This window comes from Malus sylvestris, chromosome 12, assembly GCF_916048215.2.
Source record: "Malus sylvestris chromosome 12, drMalSylv7.2, whole genome shotgun sequence".
In the NCBI taxonomy this organism is placed as follows: domain Eukaryota; kingdom Viridiplantae; phylum Streptophyta; class Magnoliopsida; order Rosales; family Rosaceae; genus Malus; species Malus sylvestris.
Genome location: NC_062271.1, coordinates 7536334 through 7554262, shown reverse-complemented (window position 1 = coordinate 7554262; position 17929 = coordinate 7536334). Strand labels below are relative to the sequence as shown.

The window sequence follows — 17929 nt, the reverse complement described above, 5'->3', positions numbered from 1 at the left end:
AAGTGATGAGTCTCAAACAGAAGATTAGAGGGCTCAAGCATGAGAATAAACAGTTGCACTGGCTCGCACATGACTATGCTACAAACATGAAGAGGAAGCTTGACCAGATGAAGGAATCTGATGGTCAGGTTTTACTTGATCATCAGAGGTTTGTGGGTTTGTTCCAAAGACATTTATTGCCTTCGTCTTCTGGGGCTATACCGCGTAATGAAGTTCCAAATGATCAACCTCTGATGCATCCTCCTTCTAGGGTTCTGTCCAGTACTGAGGCTCCGAATGATCCCCCTCCGGTGCCTTCTATTTCTGGGGCTCTACCGACTGCTGAGACTTCTCCTAAGCAACCTTTGTGAAGCCTCCCTCTTGTTTGTTTATTTTGACTCATGTATATGTACATATTTGTAACTTATCGGGGATATCAATAAATAAGCTTTGCTTCATTTCAACGTATTGTGTTAAATACACCAAAGCCTTCTTCGCTAAGTTCTTTGAATTTTTCTTTTGTTGAAGCTTGTTTGAAGCTTTGTGAGTGGAGCATGTAGGTTGAGGTAGTGTTCCCTTAATTTCCCGAGTGAGGAAAACTTCTCGGTTGGAAACTTGGAAAATCCAAGTCACTGAGTGGGGTCGGCTATATGAATCTTAGAACGCCATTGTGCTCGGTCCTATGTCATGTCCTCTGTTAGATCCAAGTACTCTAAGTCTTTTCTTAGAGTCTCGTCCAAAGTTTTCCTAGGTCTTCCTCTACCCCTTCGGCCCTGAACCTCTGTCCCATAGTAGCATCTTCTAATCAGAGCGTCAGTAGGCTTTCTTTGCACATGTCCAAACCACCGTAACCGATTTCTCTCATCTTTCCTTCAATTTCGGCTACTTCTACTTTACCCCGGATATCCTCATTCCTAATCTTATCCTTTCTCGTGTGCCCACACATCCAACGAAGCATCCTCATCTCCGATACACCCATTTTGTGTACGTGTTGATGCTTCACCGCCCAACATTCTGTGCCATACAGCATCGCCGACCTTATTGCCGTCCTATAAAATTTTCCCTTGAGCTTCAGTGGCATACGGCGGTCACACAACACGCCGGATGCACTCTTCCACTTCATCCATCCAGCTTGTATTCTATGGTTGAGATCTCCATTTAATTCTCCGTTCTTTTGCAAGATAGATCCTAGGTAACGAAAACGGTCGCTCTTTGGTATTTCTTGATCTCCGATCCTCACCCCTAACTCGTTTTGGCCTCTATTTGCACTGAACTTGCACTCCATATATTCTGTCTTTGATCGGCTTAGGCGAAGACCTTTAGATTCCAACACTTCTCTCCAAATGTTAAGCTTTGCATTTACCCCTTCCTGAGTTTCATCTATCAACACTATATCGTCTGCGAAAAGCATACACTAAGGAATATCATCTTGAATATGTCCTGTTAACTCATCCATTACCAACGCAAAAAGGTAAGGACTTAAGGATGAGCCTTGATGTAATCCTACAGTTATGGGAAAGCTTTTGGTTTGTCCTTCATGAGTTCTTACGGCAGTCTTTGCTCCTTCATACATATCCTTTATAGCTTGGATATATGCTACTCGTACTCCTTTCTTCTCTAAAATTCTCCAAAGAATGTCTCTTGGGACCCTATCATACGCTTTTTCCAAATCTATAAAGACCATGTGTAAATCTTTTTTCCCATCTCTATATCTTTCCATCAATCTTCGTAAGAGATAGACTGCCTCTATGGTTAAGCGCCCTGGCATGAACCCGAATTGGTTGTCCGAAACCCGTGTCTCTTGCCTCAATCTATGCTCAATGACTCTCTCCCAGAGCTTCATTGTATGACTCATTAGCTTAATACCCCTATAGTTCATGCAATTTTGTACGTCGCCCTTATTCTTGTAGATAAGCACCAAAGTGCTCGTTCGCCACTCATTTGGCATCTTCTTCGTTTTCAAAATCCTATTGAAAAGGTCAGTGAGCCATGTTATACCTGTCTCTCTCAAAACTTTCCACACTTCGATCGGTATATCGTCTGGGCCTACTGTTTTTCTATGCTTCATCTTCTTCAAAGCTACAACCACTTCTTCCTTCCGGATTCGACGATAAAATGAGTAGTTTCTACACTCTTCTGAGTTACTCAACTCCCCTAAAGAAGCACTCCTTTCATGTCCTTCATTGAAAAGATTATGAAAATAACCTCTCCATCTGTCTTTGACCGCGTTCTCTGTAGTAAGAACCTTTCCATCCTCATCCTTGATGCACCTCACTTGGTTTAGGTCCCTTGTCTTCTTTTCTCTTGCTCTAGCTAGTTTATAGATATCCAACTCTCCTTCTTTGGTATCTAGTCGCTTATACATATCGTCATAAGCCGCTAACTTAGCTTCTCTCACAGCTTTCTTCGCCTCTTGCTTCACTTTTTTATACCTTTCACCATTTTCATCGGCCCTATCCTTGTATAAGGCTTTACAACATTCCTTCTTAGCCTTCACCTTTATTTGTACCTCCTCATTCCACCACCAAGATTCCTTTTGGTGTGGAGCAAAACCCTTGGACTCTCCTAATACCTCTTTTGCTACTTTTCGGATACAACTAGCCATGGAATCCCACCTTTGGCTAGCTTCCCCCTCTTTATCCCACACACACTGGGTGATTACTTTCTCTTTGAAAATGGCTTGTTTTTCTTCTTTTAGATTCCACCATCTAGTCCTTTGGCACTTCCAAGTCTTGTTCTTTTTTCTCACTCTTTTGATATGTACGTCCATCACCAACAAGCGATGTTGATTAGCCAAGCTCTCTCCCGGTATAACTTTGCAATCCTTACAAGTTATACGATCCCCTTTCCTCATTAGAAGAAAATCTATTTGTGTTTTTGACGACCCACTCTTGTAGGTGATCACATGTTCTTCTCTCTTCTTAAAGAAGGTGTTGGCTAAGAAAAGATCATATGCCATTGCAAAATCCAAGATAGCTTCCCCATCCTCGTTTCTCTCCCCAAAACCATGGCCACCATGAAAACCTCCATAGTTGCCTGTCTCCCTGCCCACGTGTCCATTTAAATCTCCTCCTATAAATAACTTCTCCGTCTGAGCAATTCCTTGCACCAACTCTCCAAGGTCTTCCCAAAATTTCTCCTTCGAACTCGTAACCAACCCTACTTGAGGTGCGTACGCACTAATCACATTGATAAGTTCTTGTCCTATTACAATCTTGATTGCCATGATTCTATCTCCTACCCTCTTGACATCTACAACATCTTGTGTCAAGGTCTTGTCCACGATGATGCCAACACCGTTTCTCGTTCTATTTGTGCCCGAATACCAAAGTTTAAACCCTGAGTTTTCTAGATCCTTTGCCTTACGACCAACCCACTTAGTTTCTTGTAGGCACATAATATTTATCCTTCTCCTCACCATAACTTCCACTACTTCCATAGATTTTCCCGTTAAGGTTCCTATATTCCACGTTCCTAAACGCATTCTGCTCTCTTGAACTCTACCCTTCTGTCCTAGCTTCTTCACCCTCCCCCGTCTAATAGGATCAAAGTACTTCTTTTGTGTGTCCCGTGTAAAGTTGATAGGAGCATATGCTCCCAAACAACTTTGAGTGGAGTCGTTCGAAAAGAAGTTTCTATGGTCCCCCTTGCTCATTTAACACTGCATCCGGGTGCCGATGGAGATACAGCGACCCTTGCTCATTTATCACTGTGCTCGGGCCACATAGCGCGCCACTTACGGGTGACGCCCTAGCTTTAGCATGATTTCGTTCTGGATTCATTTTCATAAGGATTCGACTTAACCATGGAGTGCCGGCTGTCGACTACCTGACGCCCTCCCCCTCCTCCTTGTTCGTGATGTTAACATGTATGATTAGTGGAACAAATAATATTTGAGTTGTTGACTTCGATCATGTCTTAAAGAAAATCAAGGGAAGTGAAAATTATGTTCTTTCAGGATCCAAGATCTTAGTAGAGTTTCCAATTTGAAAAAATCAGTGTGCTTAAGGAGAACCTGCTCTTAAGGAGAACCCAGTGTTTGGACCATTTTGGCCAGGGAACTTATATTCAGTTCGTAGCAAGATTCGGGAATGATTGGAAAAACTGTGCTAACGACATCCATCTCAGGTTTGAATTGCTAAAGGTTTGTCAATTTGTTCTGATCATGGATGAAGATACACAACTGCATAACTTGACTGCAAATGTGGATACCAAAATCATACGCTAATTGATCTGTTCGAATTGCCAATCAAGAAGGGACCATGTGTTTGAACTCAACTATGGAATTAAATTTGTTGAAGAACTGAGAATCCTCCGTTCATTGACAGGAACATCTGATAGCTTATTTTAGTTCTGTTTCCAGGTCTTTTAGTTACATTTTCTATTGTTCCTTGTGAGTTCAACTTGATACTTGTCTTGGGCAGTTTTGTGGCAGGTAGCTTTGTGTTTTGGTATTTTGTGGTTCCTCCAAGTTGGACGGGCGACGGAGATTATCTTTGTTATGCCAAAGGGGAATATGGGCAGCGTTGAGGAAGTAGGAGTTAGTCATTGCCATGCTGTGCTGATATGCTATTTTGGGGATGTTGTCAATCTGTTAATAGAACTGCATGTAAATATTATCAACAGGTCACAACACTGTCTTGTTGCCATAATTATTTTGAAAAAAAAGAAGCTTAAGAATCCATTTGGCAACATTTTATTTTCTCTTTTTTTTCTTTTGAATATTGAAGAGAAGGAAAACGTCCAAGGTGAATGCTACTGAACTTTCCAGTCAAATCTTCTCGTTCTATCTTCTCGGGGGTTGTTCTTCTCAACATGCAATGTTGCACGATCATCAAAACCGTTTAATGGTAGGATTAGTGTTGTCAAAATTTCAATGTTTAACTTAATAACGTGGCTTGTCTATTTATTAGATAACTGTTTGATGACTAAATGATTTTAGATTTAGTCAATTCGACAGTGTCCTTAATGTGTGGCCTACAAATTACACGCTTTAGATCACCGTGCAACATTTTAGGATGTGAACGAGAGTTGAGAAAGTTCAAATGAGAAGGTCGTACATTCCTCAATGTACAATATGGTTCTCAAGATCATCATGTACCACCATAACATCAAACTTCATGCTTCTCCCTCTTCTTCTAGAGAGAGAGAGAGAGAGAGAGAGAGAGAGAGAGAGAGAGAGAGAGAGAGGGAGAAGCAGCATGGGATAAAGGTGAGTAGAGTCCCGGATATCAGGTTGTGAATGGCAGGAAAACATGTGAAATAGAGCTCGTGAAAATGGAAAATGTTGTGAGGTGGATATTGTCTCTCTGAATTTAAACCAGTAGGACAAAAGGAGCAAACTCCTCCTCCTCTTCCTCCTCTTCCTAATTTCCCACAGAAACAGAATCCAAGGGAGGAGACTGTCAATACTATTAATTACTACATTCAAAGAATTCACTTCCTTCCATCACATTATATGTTATAAAAGTCAAAGCATTTTAGCTTTACCTATAATTCCGATCACCACCACAACATTAAAATCATTCTACTTTCAATCTTAGGCAACATTAAAAGCATATTGCCAACTTTATTAGGTATCAAATCAAGTTGAATTTGGGACTTCTCACATATAACTAAAAAAAAATAATACTAGACCTCAGTATTGCTGACATTTTATATTGTTTTAAAACTTGATCTTGATTGTATTCGGTATCAAACTCTTATTGTGTGATCATTTGACAATATGGTAGTTGCCTTGTTTTGTGGTTGGGCCTAAGTCCAGTCCAATCTTGTGTCGGTTAGAGACTCTCATAAGAAAATCGGTCTCCTGTGTCTAAATAACTTTTCTTATTGAGAGATTTATCCTCTACCTCAAAATTAGTCACAATTTTTTTATTTGTTCTATGATACGCAAGGCTATAAGTTAGAATAGTATAACTTGGACTAGGGGCTAGAAGGTAGACATACAATTTGGGGATATTCAACTGTTGAATAAAAATATTTGAGAAATATTTGATAATTATATTGTTTTAAGGGTCCCATGGTTCTTGGGTCATAAAATTAGAAAATTCTATTAAGGCACAAAAATGTTTTTTTAAGCGATAATGGGTAAGTATTAAGATTCACTTAATTTGATTTGCCACCTAAATAGTTACCGATTTAGTTTCATTTGTCATTTCAATGATATATTAACAACTCAATGAGTGATTTGTCACCCCTAATCATGATCCATCCTTCCACTATACCTCAAGTATCTCCTACAAAATTTATGGTATCCAACTATGAATTTGGATCTCAACTTGATGAATAATTCCTAGATGTAGGCTCGTAGATCATAGTATCAGTTTAAAATATTGTTTTGCAAAATAAAATTAAAAAATTATAATTCACATTTACAGTCTGATAATATAAACATCTTATTTTGTCATGTTCAACAAGAGAATTGTTGTGTGAAACTAGTTAGAACTTTTTCCACTAAAATGTAAGATGAGTAAACTTTAAGTCATGTTCTGATGCAATTATAAAAACAAATGTAAGAATAGTCAATCTCCCCCTAAACTCTTTGTTACCAAAAACAAAACAAAAAAAAAGTTTTATGTATTGATGCATTTATTTGATATAATAATAATAATAATAATACATTATTGCCATTCACTATTAAAAATATGTATATACATATACATATATACATATATATATATATATGCTCTGTAACATCCCACATCGCCCAGGGGAGTGATCCTTAAATGTATATTCACATCCCTACCTAGCACGAGGCTTTTTGGGAGCTCACTGGCTTCGGGTTTCGTAGGAACTCCAAAGTTAAGCGAAAAGGAGGCCAGGTCACTCTCATGATGGGTGACTCACTGGGAAGTTGCTTGTGAGTTCCCAAAAACAAAACCGTGAGGGAATGGTAAGCCCAAAGCGAACAATATCGTGCTACGGTGGTGGAACAGTCCCAGGATGTGGTGGAACCAGGCCGGGATGTGACATGCTCAATGTATTTGAAAGTTTGATAACTCAATGGTCTCCTTTCACTGACTGGTCTAGAGACCTCAAAATCTCAAGGTCGGTCTCGAGAGAACATCTACCCAACCCATCCATCACATGATGCCATTTTATATTAATTGAATTGTTAGCCAAAGGTCAAACAAAAAGGACTAGAGAAAAAGAAAATTAAAAAATAGAAATTTAAAATCACACTCACTAGTGTAAGAGAAGAACAACGGTCACATGCATGAGCTTGAAAACTTTGGGCAAACGTGACAACATTTAAACCAAACTGCACTCTCATTCACTACATATCCCGCGCCTTTCCCACCATTCTATACAACACACTCACACTCCCTCTCACTCTCTCACTCTCACTGAGCTTCTTCCAACCTTCCCCCAAAACCACCATGGATAACAGCAGAAAATCTCCGTTGAAGCCTTGGAAGAAAGGCCCGACGAGAGGCAAAGGTGGCCCTCAGAACGCCTCCTGCGAATACCGCGGCGTTCGGCAAAGAACTTGGGGCAAATGGGTGGCTGAAATCAGAGAGCCTAAGAAGAGAACCAGGCTGTGGCTGGGCTCTTTTGCTACGGCTGAGGAAGCTGCCATGGCCTATGACGATGCTGCCAGGAGACTCTACGGCCCCGAAGCTTTTCTCAACCTTCCTCACCTTCAACCCAGCTCCAATCCTTCACTCAAATCTCAAAAATTCAAGTGGTTCCCTTCCCACAACTTCATTTCCATGTTTCCTTCGTGCGGTTTGCTCAACATCAATGCGCAGCCGAGCGTTCATGTCATTCATCAGAGGCTCCAAGAACTTAAGCAAAATGGGGTTCTTGGTCACACCACCCCTTCCTCTAGTTCTTCCTCCTGTGATTCAAAATCTGAGGCTCACATCCTGAGTGACAAAACCGAGATGCGAAATGTTGCAGAGAAGGAGAAGGATGTCGAAATTTCATCTGAAAAAGAGGCGGAAGACTACCAGGAGAAGCCACAGATGGATCTCAATGAGTTTCTTCAGCAACTGGGAGTACTGAACAAGGAGACACAATCAGAGGCAACTGAGACAACAGAAAGTTTTACAGCTCCGGAATTTTCAATCGGAGAAGTTCATGATGAATTCGGACCCTTTGCTGACAAGAATATCAATTGGGATGCATTGATTGAGATGCACGGGATTTCAAACCAAGGAGCAGATGCTGGTACCTTTCAAGTTTACGATATGAATGAAGAGCCTTCCTTCCCCACTTCCATTTGGAACTTCTAAGAGAAAATTAAGAATAAGCTTGTTTAACAAGATGGAAGAGTACGACGTGCTTTCACCGGAGGAGTTTGTTAGAGATCAGTGATTAGTAGTCGCTTAAACATAGGCTATATTTCAGTGAGTAATGTTTTCTTGCCATATAATCAGTATGTTATGTCGTTAGACTGTCAATTTGTTAATCCTCTCCATCCATAACTCTTGAGTGACATTTCTGTTCATGAATGAGCTGGTTGAAATCAGTTTCACTCTACTTTTAGCAGTTATGGATGTCGAGGATCGAAAAAATTAGTTCAATCTTGCCCTAGTAGTTACAAAGACTGAATCAAAGTATCGTTATGCTTACAGAGTTCATCACACAAATTTCCGACATATCGCATAACATAATATTAGATAATTAGAGAAGAAAAAATGCATTAAACAAATTTTCAATCGGTATTAATACCATTAAGAATTATAAATTGTGTTTAGTAGGTGTAAGGTTTCCACTGCCTCAAAAGCAGTGGAAGATCTTAGAGGAACTATATCCGTGAGGTATGGTATCGATCACCAAACACAGCCAGTTTGCAAATGCCTGTGGAGGCAGACAATTTTGGTCATTCATTGCTATACTCTGAGGCACTTAGATACTCGCCATGCTCCTCAAAATACTCTATCAAACGCTTCAAGAATGCATCACTACTCACCGTCTCTGTGTCACATACAAGACAGCATTGCCTTCTTGCCCGTGTTACAGCCACGTTCATTCGTCTGTGGTCCTTCAGAAACCCCACCTGAATTATTTTAAAAAAGTTGAACATTTAATATCTAACAGAATATTTTGGTATTTGAGAATCTGAGATGTCTACTGTCAAATTATGAAAAATTGCATCAGCAATAGAACGAGGGATACAAGGATACCTCTTTTTTTGAATTTGACCGAACCATTGAAATAATGATGGCTTCCTTTTCCCGACCCTGGAAGCCGTCAACTGTTGAGATTTCCAAATCCTTTAGCTTGTCGTCATTGCTTCTCAACATCCTGAGTAAGACAACCTGCAATACTAGGTCTGATATAAGTAGGAGAACAAACAAAAATCGACACCATTGCTACTCGTATTTTCTTGGAATGCTTCATTTCACTTTTCATGAAGCTATTGTAATCCTTCACCTTATTTAGAGAAATAAAGCTCACAGAAAGAAGCTATTGCTTACAAGAACATAGGAAAAAGAAGACACTTTAGTACCTGTGCAGCATAAGGAGTGATAATTCCAATATCAGAAGCCTGAACACCGCTTTGAACAAGTCTCTTGGCATGGGCAATAGCAACATCGGCTTCACCCTCATTCAAAGTGCTTTCTTCTTCATCCTTCTTTTCTTCCATGTCACACCTGACACCGATAAGCATGAACAGGTTACAACAGTTATACAAAAAGGCGTTTTACGAACTAGGAAGGCTGTAAAGAAAACGTGGTATAATATCTACTCACTTCTCACGACCTTCAAAATGTCTATTAGCAGCGAATCCTAACTAAGTTAAGATAGCTAACAGCACTTTGTGTGGCGTTACCATGCTACTATGAATGATAGTTTTCGAAACGACATGATAAAATGTCACAACTCACAACACTATGTAGAATTGGCATTAGTTTCGAATAAGCGACTGTCTTTGTTCCATTAAGTGTTTGTATCAAGCATTTTCACAAGAAATTGGCATGAAATAACCAAATAAATGGTAAAATAACCATCTCAACATAATCATGTCATGCATTTCACAAATAGGCTATGTCTACCTCAGGCCTAAATAACATGATGTCTTGTCTGTCGTGTTTGTGTCTTTGTTGTGTGTGCGTAGTGTCATTTCAGTATTTGGAACAAAACACCAAAAACATGAAGTGGCACCCCTAGGTGTTACTTGACAGTTTTTTAATACCAGCCTGCTGGTATTCCTATTGTTTAATATTTCACTCAAGTCTACAGTGGCATTCTAAACCAAATTCCAAGAGGATATTGTGGTGATTTACTTCATATGATTCTAAACCTCCTCCAAGAGAGACACAAAGTAATCACAACACAAACACGCTGAATGTTGGGTATATGGCAAGAATACACAGCATACCCAGCTGTATCTATTAGAAGAAGGGTCGGTTCTGTAGAAGAGGTCGTCTTTACATCCTCCAGATCCAAAAGCGTATGCCCAGCAACACTTGAATGGGCCTTAATCTGTAAGAGATTAAACCACAAAATAATATAACACAATCAAATATAATGACTTTCATTTAATTTTCCTTTTAACATAATAGAACTTCTAACAGAGTCAATTGATGATATAGCTCTACTCGGTAAGCCAACATCCAGGCATGCTCTGAGCACCTTACTGTTGTAAAGCTCCTTTGATGACCAATCCATGATCCGCTCGTGCATGCGGTACTGGACAGTGAGCATAGACATGACTTCATTTCCATATATGTCTGCAAGGCGTTCAAAGAGGGTCCTTCCTAGACCTTTCTTCTCAGCTTCAGCACTCTGAATGGTAGGAGGAAGCTGAAGATGGTCGCCTGCAAGTATACATCTTGAACCCTAAAACAATGAACTCAGATACTTTAAAGTGAATTTTGGGACCAGCTATACATGTATAGCAAAAATTCCTAACAATAAAACTTTCTGGTTTTGGGTTTTCATTAATTTAAAATTATTAAAGACCTTCTCTTTTCTTTCAATCATACAATAAACAGCGTCCTTTTCCATAAAGCGCTGCTGTAGTTTCAATATTTCACTTATTCTTGTCTTGAATTTTAGAGTCCTCAAGTGACCAACTTTCTAAAAGAAAACCCAAAACATTTCTTTGAAGATCACTAACCAGCAGGCATATGTCATGAACGGGCATTTTATGGAAATACATATGCAAATTTTAGTGCACATGTTCATGTACATACCTTTGTATTAGAGCATTACCTTTAGTAGAGCCATCCAGCATGCTATCTCAAGTGCCTGAGCAGCTTCATCAATGATTACCAAATCAAATGAAGTATTGTCGAGCTTGCGAGAAGATGCCCCAGTCAAAGTTGTCAAAATTACATCTGCATTTTTTATTACATCTGTTACAGCCAGCTGCTGCCTTTTACGCTCTTCCCTAGAAAGAGTCCTAAGCTCCTTCTGGATTTCCCTCCTAGTGTTCTTATCTTTGGTCCTTAACAGCTTCCCATTTAATGCCTGGAAAAGTTCAAAGTGCAAGTTCCTATGGTTAAGCCATGCAATGGTCAGTGAGAGTTCAGTCTTCAGCAAATTAACCTCCATAATTAAGTCCTACTAAATAAATCCAAGTGTTAAGGGAGGGGTCGCGAATGGCTTTGAATGGGATAGATCAGAGTTTTGATCCCTTCCAATGTAACCAAACGAAATGGTACTACTAAATATATGAATACTAACAAGTTAGTTTGGTAAAGTATCTTTGTCAACAAAAAATGAATTGCAACTTTTATTTGAATTTGCATATAGACATAGATTTCAATCAAGTTCAGGCTTCAATTTTACTCTACATAACTACCTTCATTTCCTTCCGAATGTCATTTGCCAGAGAACTGTTATCCCCTCGCAAGACCTGAAAAGAACAATATATGGTGAGGACAACAGTTCAAACAAATATAGGCAAGTAATTATATGATAAAGAGAGTGTTCTTTTTTATATATTATCATGACAAGTTCTAATGTTTGTCATAACACTGTGTTTATCTTTTTATATGGTGAAGTTTAGAGGAAATTTAGAGGATTAATGATTTCTGATTTGGTTTATTTTTCAAGGATGATCGTGTAAGGAGTGATTTGGATCATAAAACCACATTGTTATCCCCACATGATCTTTTCTTTTCTTATAAAAAAGCATCCTATTTGGAAGTTTTGCCCTATATGCACCATAATATAAAAAATTAAGGGGTGTGCTATCCACACACCCTTTTTTACTTCTCATTCTCACACACCCCTTGTTAATTTCTATCCTTTGATCTTCTTAAATTCGTCTGATCCGGCAGCCAAAAATTAAAAAGGTGTGTCAAAGTAAAAAGGGGTGTGTGGATATCGCAACCCCAAAATTAATGCATCTACTTAGAAATACACATCCATGCTAACACTATCAGTAATAATAGAAGCAGAAAAGAAAGTATCTGCAACCGAGGATGGCAGTAGAGGTATATTTTATATCTTTTTGTGTGTGTACACATTTATGCGTATTAAGAGGAGATGCAAAGAAAGACAAGTATCCATGGCTTGCTCAAACGAAGAATCGGAGAAGAAAATTATATAAGAAGTCAAATCTTCCATTAAAAAGAGAAGAATTAATTCTCTTTTTGTTTTACGAATTTGAAGAATTCGTATACCTGTGCATCCAGTGCACTGTCCAGAACTTGAGGTAGTAAACGTGCAGGATGCCCCAATCTCACTAACTTTACTCTGAATAAAGAAGCAGAAATAAGTAACGAGGTAGTAAAAGTGCAGGAAGCCCCAAACCAACTAAACTACCGTCTACTTGATGAAACGAAATTAGTAGATGAGAAGGTATCACTATGACCAACTTAAATTAACAGCAGATATCATAAGTTAAACAGATGAACTTGGCACAATGGGTTGCAAGTGCAACAGATTGGATGATAATTAGTTGAAAATATCAAAATTATTGTTTTTAGGTAATTACGTCTATTTAATAACAATACAAGCTATAAATTTCAGTCATAAATCAACTAAGTCAATGGTCAACAAGCTAGTCCTGAATAACTATCCGAAAATGTCTACTGAAGAAAGATATTCATAATTGGCATATGGCATTCAAGTAATGCCTCTGTTTGGCACCAACTTTTAATTTTTCAAATAAGTTCACCCACTTTAATATCTTGACCCATCTCTTTTAAAATAAAATAAAAAGTATAAGAACTAATGAGTACACCCAAAGCATTCCCAAATTACCCCCATTACCAAACCAATCTGAATTACCTAGAAACTTTGTAAGTGTACCCAACTCACTCAACACCATCAAACTCAACCACTAAACCCAAACACAACCACTGAACCCAAACAAGGAAGAATCTCTACCGAGGTCCATGTGTAGATCTCTAAGTATTCAAATTTTTGTACTTTCGGTTAAAATTTGTGTAAAATGGGGTTAAAATTTGGCAATCACAATAGGACATACTCGAACTGGTGATATGAAATGCATATATCAACATCAAAATGGGTTCTTTATGTACACATAAGCTTCCTTAGTTTGAAATTTTTTGGGACGCCAGCAAAGAAATTGTATTCAGGACCTTGATATTTCTTTGTTATAGTTAAAATTCAAATATCAAATAAAAGTTGAAATCCTCAAACATAAAGGCAGTGAAATACTTGTGGCATGCAAGTCGCTCAACTATGTTGTCAACAGCAATATTTGAAGCAGCACATGCAAGAATCTTTGATCCACGTTTAACTTCTTGCAAGATAATTTCCACCACGGTTGTGGTCTTTCCCGTGCCAGGAGGTCCATGCAGCAAAAATACATTCTTTGATGACAGGGCCTTTGAAATGGCATCTCTCTGTAGAGCAAAGAAAAGAGAAAAAAAATTAAAATGAAAAAAGAAATGTAGAAGGTGCTTTAGTTACTGAGAAATGAAACATGGATTACAACGTGAAATAGATATGCATGAAAAGCAAACTTTGGACTTAGATGCTCATAAAAAATAAAGGGGCATAGATACACAAAACAAAACAATAGGCATGGTACTATAGATTATGATATCCTTGGGACCGCACATGGAGCAATTTATATATGACCTGATGAACTATTTATTCTTTTTATTTAGATCACTAGGAAAATGCTTAATTTCAGAAAACCTGTAGGTGGTTACATTATGTGCACATACATTACAGAGTGATAAAAACATGCATGCATTTACATATTCTGTGTTTGTATTTGTTGAATGCATGTTTCTGTGCTTTCATTCTTTGAAACCGCTGATTCAGAGGAAGACCGTTTATAGAATGTGTGATATTAACTTGAAATGGCACATCGTGAGTGACACCGTTATGATTCAGAAGAAAAGGGAAAAACAAAGAAAAAGTTCAAAATATTAGGGTTAAGGACCTGAGAGTGATCAAGGTTTTTGTTAAATGGAGTGAATGTCACATCCTTCTTGGACACTGTTGGTGTCCTCTCTCCAAATAAGACAGAAATTAAATCAGATGCGGGGCCCTTCTGCACACCTTTGCTCAATTGTATCAAGGCATCCTTCATCCTACGATATGTCACCTGAAAAGATGCAGTTAATATTTTCAGCATTTTTTTCCAATGAATATATCTGGCAGGGCATGAGAAATAGAAGACTGAGTAATGCCTGCATAGACGATCTACTATTAAAAACTTCTATTGTTTCCGCATTGAGAACAATATTAATGATAGAAGCAAAATTTTAAATAATATTCCACTTCAATGACTAATATGATTTCAGGTGAGAAAGCTTTAAGAATCCTATCACCAGATTAACTGAATTGCAGCCTCTTAAGCAATGTCATAATTGAGGAAATTTGGAGAACAACATCTGAGATTTAAGAATTTCAATTTCATACCTCATTTCCTAGTTTCTCTAACCGTAAAGGACTATTTAAACCATCTTCAGGAACATCATCAAAAGCAATAGTGATTGACGAGTCCTGTTCACAAAACGTTAACAAACTACCAGCACAAGTAAGCTCAAGAGCATGATCCTCGATAAATAAAATATGATGACCAAAAATGCAAACATCCCAGCATAGAATTACCTTTAACCGATAAACCACACCTTGTCCAAGAGCAGGGGCCCCCAAATCAGCCTTATTTGGTTTTAGAACAACCACATCATGGGTGCTAAACTGCAAATTGAAAGAAGAGGAAATAAATTATTAGGACAAACTTGAGATACTGCGGTATAGTTTGGAGCTGGGAACTTCTTCAATATGTTTGTTAAAATAACCACATTTAGCCTTGAAGGTATTATACAACATAGTACAATGAGCAAACATTGCAATAAAACTCACTGAGCGCGTAGAAGCGGGAATTATGGATTTCTCACCTTGTGGGGAGGAAGAACATCTGCGTTGGTGGATTGAAATTCAAGAAGACTCTTCCCCATGAGTCCTGTCTATTCTCAAAACCAAAGGCATAACAAGTTAGGAGGACATTATTATTGTTCTATGTTACACATGCCAATAAAAAATGTTTGTTTTGACAGAATGCATTCAATTGTGGAAAGAAATTTCACCTGGAAAGTTTTATGCTTTCTAATAGCACTCTTTTAAATTTGTTTTATGAATGCCTCAACTGACATAAACACTAGACAAATTTTCATATCTTCTCTTTAAGTAAACGATTGTAGTATGAAAAACTAAAGCCCTGTTTGTTTAGCCAGAAGACAGCTCTAATTTTTTTTCTGGCGTTTAGAGAAGAAAACCTTTTACAACCCTTATGTCCATTGAAGCCAAAAGTGAAAGCAAAGCAAGCAAAACATACTGTGGAAAGCATTTTCCTAAAAGCTACTTCTATCAAAACAAACCGAGGCCTAAGCATTGCTTTCTCTTTCTCTTTCTCTTTCTCTTTTCGGGTTGCCTCTGATTTTCCAAGCAGTCGAAAAAACCTCGAAAGCAGTAACTGGGAAGCCATAGAAAAGTGGAAAGCAAATGCAACACTTGGTACCTGAGCATCAACACATTTCAAATTGAGAATGGTGGAGCCCTTCTTCTGCGCAGTGTCCAAGTTTCTGAAGGACCCAGTTGTAATGGAAGCAGATATCTCAGCTTCCTGATTGCCAAAGCATGTTAGTTCCATAAAAGTCCATTTCTTTACGGCATCTTAACATTCAATTGGAGTGCATATTAAACAAAATCAGGGGAAAAAAACGCCATGACTGATTGGTTATAGAGAGAGAGAACCTTTTCGAGGTCGATGAGAGGGGCGGTGGTGGAGATGAACTGCTGGAGGGTGAGAGCTGGTGACTTCTGCTTCGTCTTCCCTCCCTCCATTGTCGCAGCTATTGCTGCTCTGGTTCTGCCGATTTGATCATTAGAGAGAGGGGCTTACGTTGTTTAGTGAGACTGTTATACGCACCGTTTTGAAAGGTTTTTTTTTTAGGAAAACTAATGAAAAGGGCTTGAAAACTTTGAGTTTTAATGATAAGGACAAAATAAAGGGTAAAGTGAATAGTACCAGGATTGACTTTTTAGTGTAAAAATGTGGTTTTTCGTTAAAGTGAACAGTACCAGGTGCTTTTCGTTAAAGTTCCCTTTTTTTTTTCCTTTCCTTTTTCTATTTTGTTACATTCAAGTGAAAACTGTCATTGGTACTTCAAAAATCGCATTTTACAAATTTAAAGGACAAAATGAGATTTTTGAAGTGATCACATGATTTTGTACAAAATGGGGGGTTTTTTCTAAACGGGAAATTTTATTTGAACGTATGTAACCTCTTCTACACCCAACTTAAATTTAAATTGTTAATTGTCTATTTTACCCTATTGCATAATTACTATTAAATACAAAATGAAATTAATAATAAAACTCAAATTTATCAATAAACCCATTAAACCTAATAGGTCTTGTAGAGAAAAACAAGTTTTTTTTATTGATAGATGGTGATTTTGAAGTTTTGAATCCCCCAAACTAAGGTATGACTCAATTTATGAATATTTTGTTTGTTTAATTTCAATTTTTTTAAAGTTTAGAAGATGAGTATTTGGGTTTCAATTTTTTTCATCAATTCCGAATGGTTTGTTAAACTTTTTGCAATTGGAAAATTCTAAGGTAAAACTTATTACCAATGTTCTTAGATTATATACTTTCTTGCTTGTTGATAAATATAAGGGGATGAATTGTTTGATTTGTTGCTTATGCACCTAAGTAGAAAGAAAAAAGGCAAATGTCTGAGTTTGGTAGCAGAAAGAAAAAAAAAAAAAAAGTAGCCATGGAAATGCTAGTGGGGAGAGAGGATGGGGGCAATGACGCCTCTTTAAAAAAAAAAATCAATTACAAATGTTATTTTATAAAATGAATGGGTGTAAAGATAACCAAATACTTTGAATTAAGCTTGAGAGTGTAGTTTAGGTAATAAATTTGGATTTAAAGAGAGATTAGGGATTAATTCTTTAATAAAAAACAATATGGATGAAGAGAGTAAGTTGGGTGTAGGAAGAGGTTACATGGGTTCAAATAAAATTTCCCTTTTGAAACCGCAAAACCAAATCCATCATATATCTTTTATATTTTAATTATTAAATTTATTTATTTTACACCTGTCAACATATTATGTGTTCATTTGAGGTTTTACTATACACATATTATTAAAAATTGGAGATTTTATTTGCCTTTTATTCCTATGTGATACTAACTAACAAATCATTTGCAAGCATGAAATTTTATTTAATTGAAACTTGGTCCTAGTTGATTAGATAAAATTTTATATTCCAAAAAACGTTATCTTTTAATGGAACTGGAATGTGTGAGTATCTAAAAAATTAAAACTCGAAATGTTGGACATTTTTTATTGACGCATTGGAGGCTTAAACTGACCAAACCAAATCGCACCAAACCGATTAACAAAGGTTTAGTTTGATTTCAATTGTGGCATTGGTCAAAATCAAACCAAACCAAACCACACCGTTTAATTTTAGTTAACTCGGTTATATTTTGTGTCGAACATAATCAAACCGAACTGCGCCCGCCACCACATTTTCCTATCCAA

At 37.7% G+C, this 17929-nt stretch overlaps 3 protein-coding genes across 4 annotated transcripts in view; 2 read left to right on the top strand and 1 right to left on the bottom strand.

Annotated features, from left to right (window-relative positions):
- The window catches only part of LOC126593967 (uncharacterized), a 76203-nt gene that overhangs the window by 24847 nt on the left and 33427 nt on the right, over positions 1 to 17929 (top strand). The gene's annotated exons all lie outside the window — the stretch shown is intronic.
- LOC126593968 (dehydration-responsive element-binding protein 2F) lies at positions 7281 to 8558 on the top strand. The gene has a single exon (XM_050260150.1). It carries the CDS (start codon positions 7362 to 7364, stop codon positions 8217 to 8219), a length of 858 nt encoding a protein of 285 aa, XP_050116107.1. The 5' UTR covers positions 7281 to 7361; the 3' UTR covers positions 8220 to 8558.
- On the bottom strand, positions 8630 to 16287 carry LOC126593962 (uncharacterized). 2 transcript variants are annotated; one of them, XM_050260143.1, is made up of 16 exons: positions 16126 to 16287; positions 15890 to 15994; positions 15270 to 15338; positions 14980 to 15069; positions 14788 to 14871; positions 14306 to 14470; positions 13570 to 13757; positions 12567 to 12639; positions 11741 to 11794; positions 11149 to 11406; positions 10567 to 10773; positions 10313 to 10416; positions 9440 to 9584; positions 9114 to 9248; positions 8900 to 8986; positions 8630 to 8787 (listed from the first exon to the last, which is right to left on the bottom strand). In XM_050260143.1, exons 1-16 carry the CDS (start codon positions 16213 to 16215, stop codon positions 8707 to 8709), a joined length of 1935 nt encoding a protein of 644 aa, XP_050116100.1. In that variant the 5' UTR covers positions 16216 to 16287; the 3' UTR covers positions 8630 to 8706. The 2 variants fall into 2 exon arrangements, with proteins under 2 accessions (XP_050116100.1, XP_050116099.1); XM_050260142.1 differs by having other exon boundaries at positions 8630 to 8986.